At 40.4% G+C, this 16,136-nt stretch overlaps 5 protein-coding genes across 6 annotated transcripts in view; 2 read left to right on the top strand and 3 right to left on the bottom strand.

Annotated features, from left to right (window-relative positions):
• LOC105568994 overlaps positions 1-4,619 on the bottom strand; it is a 21,095-nt gene extending 16,476 nt beyond the window's left edge. Inside the window, exon 1 of the mRNA XM_012025110.1 lies at positions 4,560-4,619. The gene's annotated coding sequence lies outside the window, so the exon portion shown is untranslated. The remainder of the gene's footprint in view (positions 1-4,559) is intronic.
• A 57-nt stretch (positions 4,620-4,676) lies between these two features.
• LOC105568992 (vacuolar protein sorting-associated protein 53 homolog) lies at positions 4,677-8,636 on the top strand. Its single transcript, XM_012025105.1, has 13 exons — positions 4,677-4,851; positions 5,096-5,496; positions 5,580-5,700; positions 5,781-5,917; positions 5,995-6,424; positions 6,513-6,859; positions 6,958-7,113; positions 7,186-7,311; positions 7,389-7,467; positions 7,634-7,782; positions 7,859-8,024; positions 8,098-8,244; positions 8,323-8,636. Exons 1-13 carry the CDS (start codon positions 4,765-4,767, stop codon positions 8,482-8,484), a joined length of 2,508 nt encoding a protein of 835 aa, XP_011880495.1. The 5' UTR covers positions 4,677-4,764; the 3' UTR covers positions 8,485-8,636.
• On the bottom strand, positions 8,633-11,433 carry LOC105568993 (60S ribosomal protein L7a). The gene is made up of 6 exons (XM_012025106.1): positions 11,288-11,433; positions 10,645-10,759; positions 10,402-10,551; positions 9,782-10,002; positions 9,218-9,340; positions 8,633-8,869 (listed from the first exon to the last, which is right to left on the bottom strand). The coding sequence occupies exons 1-6, from the start codon at positions 11,300-11,302 to the stop codon at positions 8,687-8,689; spliced, it is 807 nt and encodes a 268-aa protein (XP_011880496.1). The 5' UTR covers positions 11,303-11,433; the 3' UTR covers positions 8,633-8,686.
• Positions 11,434-11,526: 93 nt separating this feature from the next.
• Positions 11,527-13,489, top strand: LOC105568990 (NADH dehydrogenase [ubiquinone] 1 alpha subcomplex assembly factor 5). 2 transcript variants are annotated; one of them, XM_012025103.1, is made up of 5 exons: positions 11,527-11,541; positions 11,816-11,975; positions 12,070-12,697; positions 12,795-12,979; positions 13,181-13,489. In XM_012025103.1, exons 3-5 carry the CDS (start codon positions 12,108-12,110, stop codon positions 13,465-13,467), a joined length of 1,062 nt encoding a protein of 353 aa, XP_011880493.1. In that variant the 5' UTR covers positions 11,527-11,541; positions 11,816-11,975; positions 12,070-12,107; the 3' UTR covers positions 13,468-13,489. The 2 variants fall into 2 exon arrangements, with proteins under 2 accessions (XP_011880493.1, XP_011880492.1); XM_012025102.1 differs by lacking the exon at positions 11,527-11,541 and having other exon boundaries at positions 11,630-11,975.
• Positions 13,467-15,844, bottom strand: LOC105568991 (ubiquitin-fold modifier-conjugating enzyme 1). The gene is made up of 4 exons (XM_012025104.1): positions 15,656-15,844; positions 14,638-14,769; positions 14,127-14,294; positions 13,467-13,712 (listed from the first exon to the last, which is right to left on the bottom strand). The coding sequence occupies exons 1-4, from the start codon at positions 15,776-15,778 to the stop codon at positions 13,629-13,631; spliced, it is 507 nt and encodes a 168-aa protein (XP_011880494.1). The 5' UTR covers positions 15,779-15,844; the 3' UTR covers positions 13,467-13,628.
• Positions 15,845-16,136: the final 292 nt, after the last annotated feature.

The raw sequence follows: 16,136 nt of genomic DNA, 5'->3' as shown, positions 1-16,136 counted from the left end.
GCCCGCGCGAGGCGGGACTGCTGGGCCGCCTTCCGGTTTATTAAGGGATGCCGCGTGCGCTCCGGAACGAGAAAATCCGGACGAGAATACCGTGCCGCGGGGCTCTTCTTCACGATGGGAGGTCGTTGACCGCGTCGTCGCGCCGGGGGGAACAATTATTGACGGCGCGGCGGCTCCATCGAGCTGTGAATTCGCAAAATCGCCCAAATTAGAAACCGGATCGCCGCCGATTTTTCTCAGTTCCGCCCCTCGCGCTCTCTCTCTCTCTCTCTCGCACCCCTCGACTCCGCGACCAGCGGTAATCGGGGATCCGGGCGAGATTTTTATCCCCACGCACGAAATCCCGATAGTCACGTTTTTACCTCGAAAGATTAAAATATCCGGAAAAAACGGCAATTTTAACGAAGCACGGTGTATAATTAGTTTCATTTCTCCAATAATTATGATAGAAAACTATTTATGGGAATATTTCTGGGTAAAAGGTGAACGAATTAAATTTCGTGCTTGCGCACGTATGTGTGTACGCGTATGCGCTGCGATGCGGATACATTTTGTAAGATGATAAATTTGTAAATCAAGTAATAAAATTGTACCCCTCGAATTCTTTTACATCTTATTTACTATGAGGCAGCAAATTTCCGCGATTCTCTCAATTACACCGGAAAGAATTATTTTGTTTCAGCGTACCTGTTATTTTTATGTTCGAAAACGAGACAAGGTGCAGAATTTAATTTAATACATCGCGAAACGAATCCATGGCTTCGGAGAATAATAACGCGTAAATTTCTTTTTAACAGACATTTCGCACGATATTTTCACTGCGAGTGTAATATCAAATTCAGCAAGGTTTGCTTGGCTAATTAAATTATTTCACGGTAAAATAGAAAATTAATCAAGTTCCGTATTGCTGGGATTATTGTACACTTTCACTATTAATATTATTTTAATTTCGGTTGTCCATGTCGAGGAAAATGACAAGATTAAATATACGCACAGTGTATGCACAGATTTTGACGGTTGCTCCGATTTCGTGCTTTTGTGAATCTATCAAGCTAGAGTCAAATACACGTATATCGCATTTATTATCTCGTATAAGAGTGTGTATTACGTAATAGAACAATCATGAGAAAGGTTTAAACCTTTCAGGTTTAATAACAAAAAAGTTTTATAATCTCTTTCGAATCCTTGCGATTGAGAGAGAAATGGTGTAGCTGAACAATATCAGCTTGTATCGGGAGTTTTGCACATAAACGTTACGTAACTGATTAAATTTTGAAGTAGTAGAAAATCTCACGTGAAATAGGTAAAATGCACGAGGAGTGCTCGGCGTATCGAAAAACGTATCAGGGAGAAAGCGGCCAATAACGGAAAATGAAATAATAAATAAAACTTCGCTCGAGATCGCCGTCCGAAAAAAAAGAAGATGTAAGCGCGATGGACATTTCCGAAATTATTCATCACAGGATCGATGGATCGTAGACAATAACACCGTTGTTATTTATTCTAATTAAGGTTGCTCATTTATTACGATTCAGTGTAACTACCAGTTACCCTAAATACTGAAATATAATTAACTCAATTGGCGATTAATTCCACTCGAGCACCTGACATCGAGCGTTTACAGCAAAATTTCTAACTGCATAATTTACCGCCTTTAATTCTACGTCACTCGAGTGTAAAATACAACCCAGCGTTAGAAATATATTAAATCCCCGAAGTAAAATGTTTTTATCGATCGAATGCTGCGCTAAATATTTCACAATTAAAGAACTTTTGCACTTATCTTTATTTAGAAGATATATAGAATATTATCGGCCTTTATTCAACTGTAAATCATCAAAGAGAACAGCGAAAATTGAGATATAACGCTGGGGTGTAAAATACATTCCGCGCGAGTAATACAATCTTCCATTTGCGTCAAATTATTAAAAAATATTAATAATTCCATCATATGAATAAAATACTGCAAATGTTTCTTGACAGCACAACCGATGATTGATTCAACCGGAAGAATTGCTTTCTGTAAAATCTCTAACTAAGTAATTTAATCCTGCAATAATAACACAAACAAACAACAAAAAATAATTATTTCAATAGTGATAATAACAAATTACAAAATACAAATAACAAAAATAATTATTTTTATACGTTAACAAAATGGTATTATTGGCCTGGTAATAATTAAGTTAGGCCCGGTTTTCCATTTTCTGGTTAACTGTTAACCCGAGGTTAGTCGACTCTCCATCTTTTTCTATAATATCTAAGGCCCGGTTTTTCATTCTCCGATTAACTGTTAATCACAAGTTAGTCTACTCTCAACTTTCTTTATATTGTTAAAATTTCTTTATATTGCTATTGTCTAAAAAGAGACAGAATTGATTAATCTATGGTTGACAGTTAACGAGAAAATGAAAAACGGGCCTAAGAAGAGACAGGTACACGGAGAGAATTTTCTCTTAAAATGTATCCTATATGAAAATCATATGATCGTGGGACAACGTGGCAGTTTGAAGAATTTTATGAGAGTTTTCTGAAATTTTACCGTACATTTTGCTAGTAAAATGTATACTAATTGTATAAGTAAAAGTATAATTACTAGTGAAATGTAGAGTTCTTTAAAATGCCATGTTGTCCCACGATTACATGACTCTCGGGGTAAATTTTAAAAGAAAATTATCCCCGTGTAGTTGACTAGATTAACCAGGAAATGAAAAACCTTAATAGTCAATTAAGATAACCGGAGTCTCTTTTATACGAAACCATCCCGAATCTATCGGTCGAAGGTATAGGATTGGGCATTTACGCGTAAAATAGAAAATAATCTACACCTACGTGTATGTACAAAAAACTATGTTTTTAACGTGTCGTGTAAACAGTGAGAAATTCATGGATCATCGGACATTCATATTTCGTCGGGAATATCGGCAATTTTTTTCATGTTTTGTTTGCAGTTTTATTTTCGGTTACTATTCACAACTTTTAGCACTCCGATAGATCTGTTCGACGTAAACAATAACATATTAAAATTTAACAGATCAGATCAGAATAAATAACATTCCTTTTTGTATATACATATATGTATGTATATCCCTATATTAATATTATATTTGCAATATAATATTCCTATATTTTATCATGCACATCGTTTTATCTTTTCTATCGCTGTGCAGCTAATAAATAAACAAATGAGAAAGAAACACCGAAACGTGTCTAATTTAATCTGGTTTGAAGCTATTTTTTATTTTTTTCAGACTGCACATGAAAGTACGTCAATAATCAGTCAGTTAATTAATAATAGAAATAATTTAATTTCGCAGTGAAAATGCAAAGGCAAAATATTGCATACTACACACGGTTCAACGGTGAGTATTCTAATTATGTGGACTTTTGCCTTATCAAGAATTTCCTGCAGAAATGATTTTTCAGGCTGTTCTATTCCTCTCCGCCCACATAAGCCATGCACAGTGGTTACCTATTGCTACCGTTTCTCAAACTGTGATGACTTTTTAGCGTACTCTATATCCCATGCAACAATTCGACGTCCTTTGGATGTCCGAAATATGTCTTGAAAAGTCCCGTTTATGTCGACGTCCCGTTTATGTCGACGGATGTCTAAAATACGTCTCAAGGACGTCGTTTGGATATCCAATAATAAAGTTATTTACGCAGACATTTTAGGGACGTCCAAAGTATATCGTCAATACGTCTGATTTTCTATTAAATACAATTTTTTAAATTGTAATTCTTTTAAAGAATAGTAGTGTGGATGAGATTATTTTATATATTTGTACTACAGATGTTTGGATAATAGTTCTGAAAAATGTCTTTTTATCGTTAAATGTATAACAGACCCCGGTAAAAAAAATTTCATGTATAATCAGTATATAAAAATGTATATAAAAATTTTTTATACAAACAAATTTTTATATAAAAAATTTTTATATACAAAATGTATATAAAAATTTTTAATACAAACATATATACAAATATGTATAAAATTGACGTCTACGTTAAATCAATTGTATATCCTGGAAGAATGTAACATTTATTGGATACATTTGCTGTGTTTAGCAGAAAAAGCTGTTTTACAATTATAAAATGTATGAATCTGATTGGTGTATGTTCTTAATTGCTGAATCTTAGAGCATCAGATTCAGGATTGTTACAACAATTGCAAGACAGCTTTTTCTGCTTAACGCAGCCATTGGACCCAAAGACGTCCTATAAGTTAGAATGACGCGTCAACATCTTTGGATGGTACAATGTACATACGTACTGACGATGTCTACTGGACGTCTTTGGGCGATAGACTGTATGTACGAACGATGTCTACTAGACGTCTTTGGGCGGTACATTGTACGTACAAAAGATGTCTACTGGACGTCTTCCTCACATCATACGGATGTCCATGCATGACGAACGGGACGTCCTTTAGACGTTTAAAAGATGTTGAATTGTTACGTGGGATATTTCCTCTTTTGTATTATAGTAAATTTGGAAAAGATTTGCGCAAATATGACACAAACAATACGTAAACAATTCATAGAGATGAAACTTACGGTGCAATCCTGATGGCCGAAGGCGACGGCGAGGAGTTTATCGTCGCACGATAAAGCCTCGGGGCCCGTCGCGATGTCCACGCTCCCCGCTGCGCGTCGCGCCCGCGCGAAAGTCACTGTCATGTCACCTGCCACATCCACCTCGTCGCGCGGCGCGCAGATGTAGCGCGATGCTCGCGTGAGGCACGCCCGGTGCTCGTTCGCGATGGAGAACCACGAGGAGGACGAGCTGGAGGAGCTCCGCTCCATGGTCTACACGTTCTCGCCGAACGTGCAGAGCGTGATCGAGCAGGTTAGGCCTCCTCCTTCCTCCCCCTGACGAAATTTACCTCGACGGTACCCTCGTACGATGTGTCATTCATGTTCGACGAGACACTTCTCTCCTTCCAACGCCTGTCTCTCCTCGAGCCGACCTTCGGACGTTGACGCGCGCACGACTCGGATATGATTTTGCGAGTAATCATATCCGCGAAGTACATTTTTTGTGTCTTTTTCCACGAAATTTAAGCCTAATACTGTTTCTTTCTCGCTGCCAGGTCTTGACTACGGATGACCCGTTAGACCAGCCCAATTTCAACGTGGTGGACTACATAAACACGTTATTTCCATCGGAACAGTCGCTGTCGAATATCGACGACGTAGTGAATAAAATAGAGAATAAGATACATACCATCGACAGAGACATACGGACGGTGGTGCGCAGTCAGACAAATGTGGACCAGGATGGTAGAGCGGCATTGGAAGATGCGCAGAAGGTGATAAGGCAGTTGTTCGTCCACATCAAAGACATCAAGAACAAGGCGGAGCAGTCCGAGGAGGTGGTCAAGGAAATCACGAGGGACATCAAGCAGCTGGACTTTGCCAAGAAGAATCTTACCGCCTCGATAACGGCGCTGAACCATTTGCACATGCTTGTGGACGGAGTGGATAACCTGAAGTATGCACACTGCGTTAAACATATTATTAGACATTGTTCAAAGTTATTCTATAAAGTAAGTCTATACCTTTTGATCGCTGCAGAGTATTAACGCAAAAGAAGCAGTACGGAGAGATTATCTTGCCGCTGGAAGCGGTGATGGAGGTGATGCAACATTTTAGCAGTTACATGGACATACCGCAAGTGAAGCAACTGTCCGATCAAGTAAGGGTGCAAGTTGTGCCTACGATAGGGTATAAAATTAGTATTGATCCTTTCAACGCGTTTCCTACCTTTGTCGACAGGTACGCCAGATCCAGGATGAGTTGGCCCAGCAGATTACAGCGGATTTCAAGCAGGCCTTCTCGGGCCAGAATCCAAAGCATTTCAATCAGCTGACGGAAGGATGTTCAGTATTATCAGTATTACACCCTAAAGTGAAGTATGCATTAGATATTCAGTAGTGTTATTTTACAAGCAACGATAAAATCCCGATAATGTCTCGAATGTTCTTCAAAGGAAAGATCTGCTCGTCTGGTTTGTAAATATCCAATTGCAAGAGTACGCACATTTGTTCGATGAGAATCAGGATTTCGCCTGGTTGGATAAGATAGATCGGAGGTACGCGTGGATCAAGAAACACCTGCTCGACTTCGAGTCCAAGTTCGGCACGATTTTCCCCCAAGATTGGGAAATTTCCGAGCGAATAGCTGTGCAATTCTGCCACGTTACACGTGAAGATCTCACAAAATTGATGAATAAGAGACGTAACGAGATAGACGTTAAGCTGTTGCTTTACGCGATTCAGAGAACCAGTAATTTTGAGACGCTGCTAGCGAAGCGTTTTATCGGCAGCACTTTGGAGACCACGGACGCTAAGAACGCGACAGTCAGTAGCGAAGTCGCGGAAAAAGCCCCGGGAAATCCTTTCGAAGAAGAAGATAGGAAGGTATCAAAAGCGTTTATTCTACGTCTAGTTACCGTTTATGTCACGCTCGTTAAATCGTTAAAAAAGTATATCGTTCTTTTGTGTGTAGGTTGAAAACGAAAAACCGAGGCCGTCTCCATTCGAAAAGCTAATAGGAAGATGCTTCGAGCCGTACTTGAGCATTTATATAGAAAGCTTGGATCGCAATTTGGCCGATCTGATGGAGAAATTCGTGACAGACGCTAAGACGCAACCGCCAGGTGCCAAGGAATTTGACGGCATTGAAGGCCCGAGCAGCGTCCTGAGCTCGTGTGCCGATCTGTTTGTATTTTACAAGAAGTGCATGCTGCAATGCACGCAACTCAGCACCGGTTTAATCATGCTGAGCCTTGCCGAGACTTTTCAAAAATACCTACGGGAATATGCAGTTAAGATCTTGCAAAATAATTTACCCAAGTAAGTGTAAGAATTAATACAAATTGGTTTCAGTTCTCTTATGTATGTACATATACATACAGATATTTTTTAAATTGAATTTAACGTAATCATTGTAGAATCGGTGGTAGTGCAGGAATTGGCACAAGTATGAGCAATATCACACGTGACTTCCGAGATCTATCCACGTCAGGCTTTATTCAGAATTTTCAAAGTTTTTTGAAGGAGGGAGAAACTGCCAGATTTAGTAAAGAGGAACAATCTCGTATATGCTGGTAAACACACTTGTTAATTCTCTTTTTTTTCTACAGAATAAAGAGAATAATTATTAAAACGTAATCTTTCAGTATTTTGACAACGGCGGAATATTGTTTAGAAACGACACAGCAATTAGAGGAGAAACTTCGTGAGAAAACTGATGAATGCTGTTCGGAAAAAATTAATTTATCTCAAGAACAGGATATCTTTCATAAGTATATATCTATTATTCTTTCTCTTAATTTTACATATTTATAGAAACTTGTTATTAATTTTCGCTATTTGTTTTTAGCGTGATTTTTAATTGTATTCAGTTGCTGGTTCAAGATCTGGACGCAGCATGTGAATCCGCATTTACTGCAATGACTAAGGTAAATTGTAAAAAGTAGTTGCAATTATCATTAACACAGTAAATACACATAATTCAGGTTATCATTTTGCAATATAAAATTAATATCATATTATGTTATTATAAAAAGAATATACAATATATTAATAATGTTAATATAATAAAAATATGGCAATTTTTTTTCTCAGGTGCAATGGAGTTCTGTGGAGGTCGTGGGCGATCAAAGTAATTATGTCAATACAATAATAGCGCATCTCCGACAAACAATACCGACCATACGAGATAGACTGTCTTCTTGTAGAAAATACTTCACACAGCTTTGTGTCAAGTTCGCTAGGTAAAACATTTGTCGTATACTTATAAATTCACAGGAAATACTTTTAAGATTCTCTATTATCGATGCCTTGTTTCAGCTCTTTCATAGCAAAATTAGTACAGCAATTATTTAAGTGTAAGCCATTAAATGCCGTCGGCGCAGAGCAACTGTTGTTGGACGTCCATATGTTGAAGACGGCATTGCTGGATCTTCCGTCGACAGGTTATCAAATACAGAGAAAGGCTCCAGTAACATATACCAAAGTAATTTAATACTTTAGAAAGTAGACAAGTATATTAAACAACATATATAAAATATATTTTATTTATCATATAGGTTGTGGTGAAAGGTATGGCAAATGCTGAAATGATATTGAAGATTGTAATGTCCCCAATTGAATCTCCCAGTGACTTCGTAAAGCAGTGCAATATACGCTTGCCCGACTTGCATGTCTCAGAATTCCACAAAATTTTAGATATGAAGGTAATTTTTGCAGTAGCTAAAATTACAATCTGTTATATTTTTACTTGGCTATTTAATATGATCAATATTATATTCTAGGGATTGAAAAAGACGGATCAACTTCTGTTGCTCGAGCAATTTAAACAGTCCGAAAACACGGACGCTGCGAACGCTACGAAAAGTCATATAGTACATAATAGCCCGGAACATGAAGCTGGAAGAATCAAGAGGCTAGAGAAACTCATCAAGAAACGAATTTGAGGATATTAGATATCATAAACATTGTCATTGTATATAGCTAAGTTAGGAATACATTCTTATTTTAAGATAACAAAGATCCTTTATATACAAAACAGAAGGAGAAATGTGAAATGTAGGGGTGCTTCATCAAATAAATACCGCTATCAGATGTATTTTATCCTTTATTTTTTTACGTAACCTGTAGATGATACGGGCAATGATGTTAACCTTGTTTCTGCGCAAGTTCCTTGGCCTTAGCCTTTTCTAATTTTGCTATCCTGGCCGCAGATTTGCTTCCCAATAAACCACCGCCCCAGTGACGCCTGATCTCGTCGTATCGATCATTGAAGTTCGTCTTAATGGCTTCAACAATCTTTGCGAAGTTGGCTCTATCGCCAGAATCCACCTGAGATAATACCAATATATTTTAATAAAATTGTAATAAGAGTGAAAGAATCCGCACTTTCGTAAATGCGTATCAGAAGTCTTTCGATATCACGATGTATCATTGGATTGGCTCTAGTACTCATCATAGAATACAATCAAAGAAAATAAAAATATCACAAAGTGAATGGCCAAAAGATATAAATATAAGAAAATATAAATTCAATAAAAATAGTTTATTAAACAAGGTGAACGCTTCGACCAAGATTTGTGCCACAACTTTTTCCAACACCGTTAAAATTATGAAAGTATAAGTTAATCAAGTAAATAAATTATAAAGCCACAAGGATTTAATATACTTTATACATACCTGAGTAAGAGCAACTGCCGAGCAGGTCTTACGTCTAACTAGACGTCCCAAACGCGCCTTGCCTTTAACAATACAGTACGGCACGCCCATCTTCCGGCACAAGGCAGGAAGGAATAACACGATCTGCAAAAAAAAAGAATTAATTAGTTTGGCACGTCTAAATTGCTTGCACACAAATATGTACATAGATATGCAACTCAGTGTCATGTGTCATCTCACGAATACAAACACAATATTATAAATTTGTATTCTCAGGTGAAGAAATTCAAGCATCATTGTTAGATAGTGTGGAGATCTTGCAAAGTAAAAATCTGCTATGAATCATAAATTGAGGAGTTTAGTGGAAGAACGACACAAGTGGGGTTTTTTCATATTTTTCATATACTATAAAAGCTTTATAGTCGTAATCAACAAATCAATATCTGCAAAATGTGCACTTGGGAGTCTAGTAGTTTAGCCAACACAAATTTCTAATTTCAAAACTGTAAATAAAAGGTTTACTAAAACTTAAATCAATTTAAATCGTTCTTCCACCAAACTACTCGGTTAATACATTTAACCAACCTCGAGAGGATCAACATCGTGGGCTATGACGACCAACTGAGCTTTCTTCTGCTCCACCAGCGTGGTCACTGTGTTAGTCCCGCTGCGAATCACGTTTGGTTTCTTCGTCGGCGTGTCCTCCTTCTTCGCGATCTTCTGCTCGGCTCTTACCTTCAACCTCGCCTTCTTCATGGCCGCTGATTCGGGACGATACTTCTCCAACACCTTGAACAACTGTGTAGCTACAAGAACAAACAACATTATTGTATTACGTTTTACCCATATATTCTATATACTACTAGACTGCTATCTTCCGAGTACCGCCATGTATGCCAGTGACACCGATGCACACATACTACTTTATTCACCTAACAAGACATGACAGAACTCTTGCCTCACTTTTCAGCTCGAAGGTAGCAGTCTAACCGAGCTCAAAAAGACCCCCAGAAAGACCACCAAAATAATAAATGGACATCCGAGCGGACTTCGCAAGAGGCAAAGTAATCGGAAAAACAGACTGAAGCCTACTTCAAGTGGAAGAAGGCATCAGTGTAGTAGTACATAAAAGTCTGTGGTTTTGCCTCACGTACACGTGCAGAATTTAATAATTCTTCAATAGATGCGTGGAGTGTACAGCTTACCGGTCTGCTTATCCAACGTTTGCGTGAACTGGTGTATCGTCGGTGGCACCTTCAGCCTCTTCTGCAGCACAGACCTCTGGCGCTGAATGCGAATGTACTTCGGCCATCTTACAAAGCGGCTGAGGTCACGAGCTGGCTGGATGTCCTGACCTGCGAATTTCAACAGTTTTCGCCGTAACATGGTTGTTCCGAACTGATAATAAATTGTAACGACTAGAAATCAATAAAATTACTTGGACTCACCGATGCCAAAGTTGCGCGTTCGTTTCTCGAAGAGAGGATTCGTTACTTTCTTCGGTTCAACTTTCTTAACTGCCAACGGCGCGGCAGCTACCTTCTTCCCAACCTTCTTCTTAGGCTGCAATTGCATAGGGAAATTAACAAGAGAATCCACAATCAACAACTTTCACGAAACAGATAAGCCAAATTTAAATGATTGCTCCTTTTACACGATAAACGTCTCTTAAGAATTCAACGATTTATTCCATAAAAATCAAGCGCTTTTCCGAACGCTACTCGTTACAAAGTCAAGATCGACCAAGTTACTCTGCTTCTTTTCTTAAGTTTAACGTGCCGTAAACCGAGATTAATCTCGTCTGGAGAAGTTACTTTGCATTGCGAATTTAGGTTATGAAACATTGAATTGATGCCACACGTCCGAATCAATCTGTCTAATCGCTGCAACACGCAGCACTGGGCTTTCGAAGGGTTGTGATCGTCACGTTGCACAGTTATTGAATCAATCGACCGCGGGAGAAAAACATATTTCCGAGCACACGCCGTGGGAACATGCCAGAGATTCGGTGCGCGGATACTCGTCGCCGGCGACGTCGCCGACGCCGCTCGACAAAAATATTGCTCGCGCGCGACAGCTCGGCGGCCTTACCTTCTTCTGAACCATCTTTCTGGCGAAAAATCCGAACGATCGCGGTCAATTCTGCCGGATACAAAACGCAGTACCTCGCCGAACACGACGCGAAGCCGTCGACGTCGCAAAGGAGGTCCCGCGCCGCGCCGCTGCGCCACCGAAGCGACAGCGGCGGCCATGTTGGCAGCCACGTGACTTCGCCGCGCATGGCGGCGTTTTTAAACCGCCGCCGCGTACTTGCTGGTGCTACGAAGATATTATTTTCGATAACTGTAATTGATTTTAATAATAATTAATATTAACTTAATAATTAACACTAATTAAAAACTCCCCGCGGGTGTGTGTGTGTGTGTATGTACGTGTTTAGCGAGATACAAAAACGCGTAGTGAGACTAATTTTATTGATTTTTGAGGCGCTGGAGCTATACTGATGAATTATCAAATTTACGTTTGTCTAGAACACTTACGCATGGATAAATTTTCTAAATCTTATATATTTATTTCACTCGTACCGCATTGAGACGGTGTTGTTAACCTCTCTTGTAGGTTAGAGGCGAGTTACAGTTAAGTGCCAAGAGGTTCCTAACCGCAATCGCTTGATCTCCGAAAATAAACCGGAGCAGCTCTCGAGTCGGACTCGTCGTCGTCGTCGATAATATATCTAGAAGAGTATCAACAATTTAATCATGACGGCGTAATATTCTAGGTATGTTATAAAACTATTAGGGGGAAAAACAGGTACAATTGCGTCTAAAGAATAGATAAGGAGCAAACGTTAATACACAATTCATTAATTCAAGACGAAAAGAGTGAATCGAGATCCTAGTGCGATCAAGAAATGACGCCGAAGATTCCGTTCCGTGGGGCAAGCCGGCTGTTGCGCGGCAAGCTGAACCTGCTGAGGCCCAGGTGCAATCTCGACGGCGCCGCGTTCATGTCCTCGCTGCCGCCCGACAGCCCGATGAACGTGTTCGACAGAAACGCGAAGCTGCTGCAGCGCGAGCGCGCCGCCAGGGACGCCGACGTCCAGTTGTACGACTACATCAAGGACGAGGTGGGCGACAGGCTGGCCGATCGGATATTCGATATCAAGCGCAAGTTCGGCAGGGCCCTGGACCTGGGGTGCGGCCGCGGCCACGTGTCCAAGCGGATTCTTAGCGAGTCGGTGGAGGAGCTGGTGCTGGCCGACATGAGTCCAGGTCTCCTGCGGCAGGCTGAGACCACGGAGGGCGTGAAGGTCAGCAGGGAGGTCGTCGACGAGGAGAGTCCGGCCTTCGAGCCCGACAGCTTCGACATGGTGATCAGTTGCCTGAGTCTTCACTGGGTCAACGATCTGCCCGGGTGCTTGAGACGCGTCAACGGCAGCCTGAAGAAGGACGGGGTCTTCCTGGCGGCTGTATTCGGTGGCGATACGCTTTACGAGCTGAGGTAAAGGCGACACTGCCAGGCTTAAGATCGTGGGTCTTCCGGAATTTCGTGTCTCTACTTGCATTTATTACTTCTGGCGTTCGTTCTGGTAATACAGAAGTTCCTTGCAATTAGCTGAATTCGAGAGGCACGGTGGGATCTCGCCGCACATCTCGCCGTTCGTGGAGATCAGGGACATCGGATCTCTGCTAACGAGAGCGAACTTTACCATGCTGACTATCGACACCGACGAGATAGTCATCGGTTACCCAAGCATGTTCGAGCTTATGTGGGATCTGAAAGGTATAATGCTACAAAGGGTGCGTTCGCGGAGTCGCTATTAACGCTGAAAGAATCAGTCTATCTTCGTTGCTCACCATATGTTGAAGAGAGAAGACGTGTTTTGTGCCAATAGTGTGCTCCGTGAACGCACCTAAAGTTTATTCTTGGCTGAATAAAAATTATACAATAGGTGGATGTGTGTTACAATTTCTACTTGTCTAGGAATGGCCGAGAGTAATGCAGCCAGGAATCGTAATTTGCATCTACCGAGGGACACGTTGGTCGCAGCCGCGGCTATATACAAGCAACTTTACGGGAAGACGAAGGAGGACGGCACCGCCTACGTCCCCGCCACGTTTCAAATAATATACATGTTGGGATGGAAGCCGGACGCGTCTCAGCCGAAGCCTCTAGAGAGGGGAACCGGACAGGTGTCGCTCAAGGATCTGTACAGGCTCGATCAGATAATCAAGAACAGCAAGAAGATAAAGCTGGACGAGGACAAGTAGCCTGTATTAAATAGCCTTTATTCGAACAATGTAAATACTCTGTTCCGCGTGTAAAAACTTAACATACTGTATAAACTCGTCCCTCCGAACGGTAGGAGTAATAACTAATCTTATTCGAAAATCGCATTTTGTTATTCTCGCTGTCCCGGTGCGTCGCCGCCTTACGATTTCTTCTCGTTGTCCTTGTGAACCACAACGCCCTTTTCTATAAGCTCTGGAATCTCCACTGCTAGCCATGGTCCCAACTGAGAGGAAGAAAAAACAATTTTGCGCTACAATCTTGTGAGAATAGCATTTTAATACAGAGGTTTGTGTCGGCAGGTCTTTCAATTGCTCTTGTTCTATTAGCGAATTGCTTGCACTAGTGCGCACTGATTGCACACTACCTGTTTATAATCAATTTTTATATTTAACTTTGTCTTAAATACATGATCAAAGAATTTTTTAAGCCAAATTTAGCCAAAAATGATCAGTATGGATGCTAGACAGATCATTTTATCAACTACGAAACATTTCAAGTGATATTTAAGATAATTTTTCAATATAAGAATTGACTGTATACAAGCCTTAGTGTGCGCTCAGTGCGCACTAATGCAAGCAATCGAATTCGCCATCAGTTTAATTATCAAATACATGCAATAATCAGGCGTTCAGCTTACACCGAGAGCCATCGCGTGAGCGATGCCGAACTTGGGAACGTTGCGAGCCCACAGTGGCTTGAAGTGATCAGTCAGGCAGATCTTGCCACCCCTGTACATCTTCGCCGTCTTGCCGTCCAATTCTGGTAGAGCGATCTCGGGCGCCGTTGTGGGATACGTAATGGGAATCTAGCCTCGTCCGAGAAGAAAAAGAAGCATTGTTTGCAAAGCGAAAGATTTAAGGGACAACAAACGTATTAAGACGCAAACAATTAAATTATTACATTAATCGAACTAAACTTTTTAACTTATTTTTGCTCGTGTTTATTGTCCCTTGACCCCTTCACTTTGCATTACAAATTACAAGCTCGACTTGTTGTTATCGCTTTTTGACTCTTGATTCATTTTCATAGTTTTAACTAATGAATATAAATGACATGTTACTCGAATAAGATTCTGTATGCGACGAGGTATTCCTTTTCTCATTTGAGTGAAAAGTGAAGCGACAAAAACGGCGAGCAGTGTCACTCACGTCGAATTCTATCTCGAATTCGTACTTCAGGAAATTCTGCATGTACCAGCATTTGCCAAACCACTTGGTGCCCTCCTTGTTCGACTCCAGTCGGAACCAGTCATTGTCCGCCTCCTTATTGTTTTTGACATACTACAACAAATAGAATCATACAACACGACTGACCTACAATGTACTCTTTGCGATTACAAGCATTCTGCTTTGTACAAGTATATCAATACTTGCACTTAAAAACATATGTCGATAATGTACAATTTATCAACTTGCAAAATATTTTTTAATGTAGAGGAAAGTTTCCTATTATGAGACAGACATTCTATTATGAGATAGCAGATCACAATCTTTTTTTGCGGCGATTACACAATCTAACAATGACTTCCACTAAACAGATCTCACTCCAAAGGCAATAAATTCATGGTGGAACCAACAAACGATGCCTATTGATTTAGTAGAAACCCCGCTGTTTCATATTAAGCCCGCTGCAGACGATGCTATTTTTCCTGCTGGATTGCTTGCAATTTAGTAAATTACTAGGAATCCTGAATGCTGAGTGGTGCAATAATAGTAATTTACTAAATTGCAAGCAATCCAGCAGGAAAAATAGCATCGTCTGCAGCGGGCTTTAGAAACCTGTTTCATAATAGGGGACTTTCCTCTATTGTTAGCTACAAGATCAGAAGTTCGATCATGAATCTTTTATTCCAGCGTGAACTCGTGAAAAGCGAAAAATTTCATTGAAGAATTCAATATTTGTCAATGTAATTTCTTACTTTTCACGAGTTTACACTAGAGGAAAAGATTCATGATCGAGGCCCAGGCTTAAATCTACGTATCAATTACACTCATATCGAATCTATCACATGGAATATTTCTGTATTAAATGTCACATTATTCGGCAATGTTCGTCGTCGCATAAATAAGTGTTCAACGTTTCTAAACAAAGCAACAGAAAACTGTCCATATGGAAGTGACGTTTGCAAGCTCGTAGGAGAAATCGTATTACGTCAGTTTCCCTCACCTTGATGAGAGCCTGGTACTCCTCCTTTAACCTCTGCACCCACAATTCTTTGTCCCTGGGGCCGGCTTTCGTTTGTAACAACGGAATGTTGCTCAGAGTCTTCTTCGTCGACTCATCAACCATCTCGGCGAGAGCTGATGACACTCGCGGAGGGTCTTCTCTTTTTCTTTTGTTGGTTATGTCACGCCACTGGAACAGAAGCGCGCATGCTCGTGATTCGCATACAAGTGATCGGAAAGGAACTTTTTTTTAAAATCACTGCTATATGCAATCGCTTGTATTTCACATGAAGACGTTTGAAGTGCAATTGAAAAGATTTGTGAGTCATTTTTGTATTAGTAATTAATTATTTTTCCACCTGATACTGGATGTGTTCGAAAATGGATTTAGTTACTGCCAGTGAAAACGGTATAGTTGGTAGCAATGAAAATTACTGGTGCTGCGTTTTTCGCACGCCAGTAAAGTCAGTAAGGCTGGGAAA

The sequence above is a fragment of the Vollenhovia emeryi genome, unplaced genomic scaffold (genome assembly GCF_000949405.1).
Source record: "Vollenhovia emeryi isolate VEMERY1.0 unplaced genomic scaffold, V.emery_V1.0 DF939126.1, whole genome shotgun sequence".
NCBI lineage: Eukaryota > Metazoa > Arthropoda > Insecta > Hymenoptera > Formicidae > Vollenhovia > Vollenhovia emeryi.
The sequence above is the reverse complement of the archived record's forward strand: the minus strand, read 5'-3'. Positions and strand labels throughout refer to the sequence as shown.

What these genes read in the sequence shown, in the direction of transcription:
- LOC105568992 (XM_012025105.1), top strand. Translation starts at nt 4,765, where the DNA reads ATGGAGAACCACGAGGAGGACGAGCTGGAGGAGCTCCGCTCCATGGTC. An exon ending in TTGCAAAATAATTTACCCAA is followed by an intron (nt 6,860 to 6,957) that starts GTAAGTGTAAGA and finishes TAATCATTGTAG; the next exon opens with AATCGGTGGTAGTGCAGGAA. An exon ending in CTCCAGTAACATATACCAAA is followed by an intron (nt 8,025 to 8,097) that starts GTAATTTAATAC and finishes TTTATCATATAG; the next exon opens with GTTGTGGTGAAAGGTATGGC.
- LOC105568993 (XM_012025106.1), bottom strand. An exon ending in ACGATGTTGATCCTCTCGAG is followed by an intron (nt 9,341 to 9,781) that starts GTTGGTTAAATG and finishes TTTTTTTTGCAG; the next exon opens with ATCGTGTTATTCCTTCCTGC. An exon ending in CGGCAGTTGCTCTTACTCAG is followed by an intron (nt 8,870 to 9,217) that starts GTATGTATAAAG and finishes GTATTATCTCAG; the next exon opens with GTGGATTCTGGCGATAGAGC.
- LOC105568990 (XM_012025103.1), top strand. Translation starts at nt 12,108, where the DNA reads ATGACGCCGAAGATTCCGTTCCGTGGGGCAAGCCGGCTGTTGCGCGGC. An exon ending in GATACGCTTTACGAGCTGAG is followed by an intron (nt 12,698 to 12,794) that starts GTAAAGGCGACA and finishes CTGGTAATACAG; the next exon opens with AAGTTCCTTGCAATTAGCTG. An exon ending in GCTTATGTGGGATCTGAAAG is followed by an intron (nt 12,980 to 13,180) that starts GTATAATGCTAC and finishes CTACTTGTCTAG; the next exon opens with GAATGGCCGAGAGTAATGCA.
- LOC105568991 (XM_012025104.1), bottom strand. Translation starts at nt 15,778, where the DNA reads ATGGTTGATGAGTCGACGAAGAAGACTCTGAGCAACATTCCGTTGTTA. An exon ending in AGTACCAGGCTCTCATCAAG is followed by an intron (nt 14,770 to 15,655) that starts GTGAGGGAAACT and finishes TATTTGTTGTAG; the next exon opens with TATGTCAAAAACAATAAGGA. An exon ending in CTCACGCGATGGCTCTCGGT is followed by an intron (nt 13,713 to 14,126) that starts GTAAGCTGAACG and finishes TCTTCCTCTCAG; the next exon opens with TTGGGACCATGGCTAGCAGT.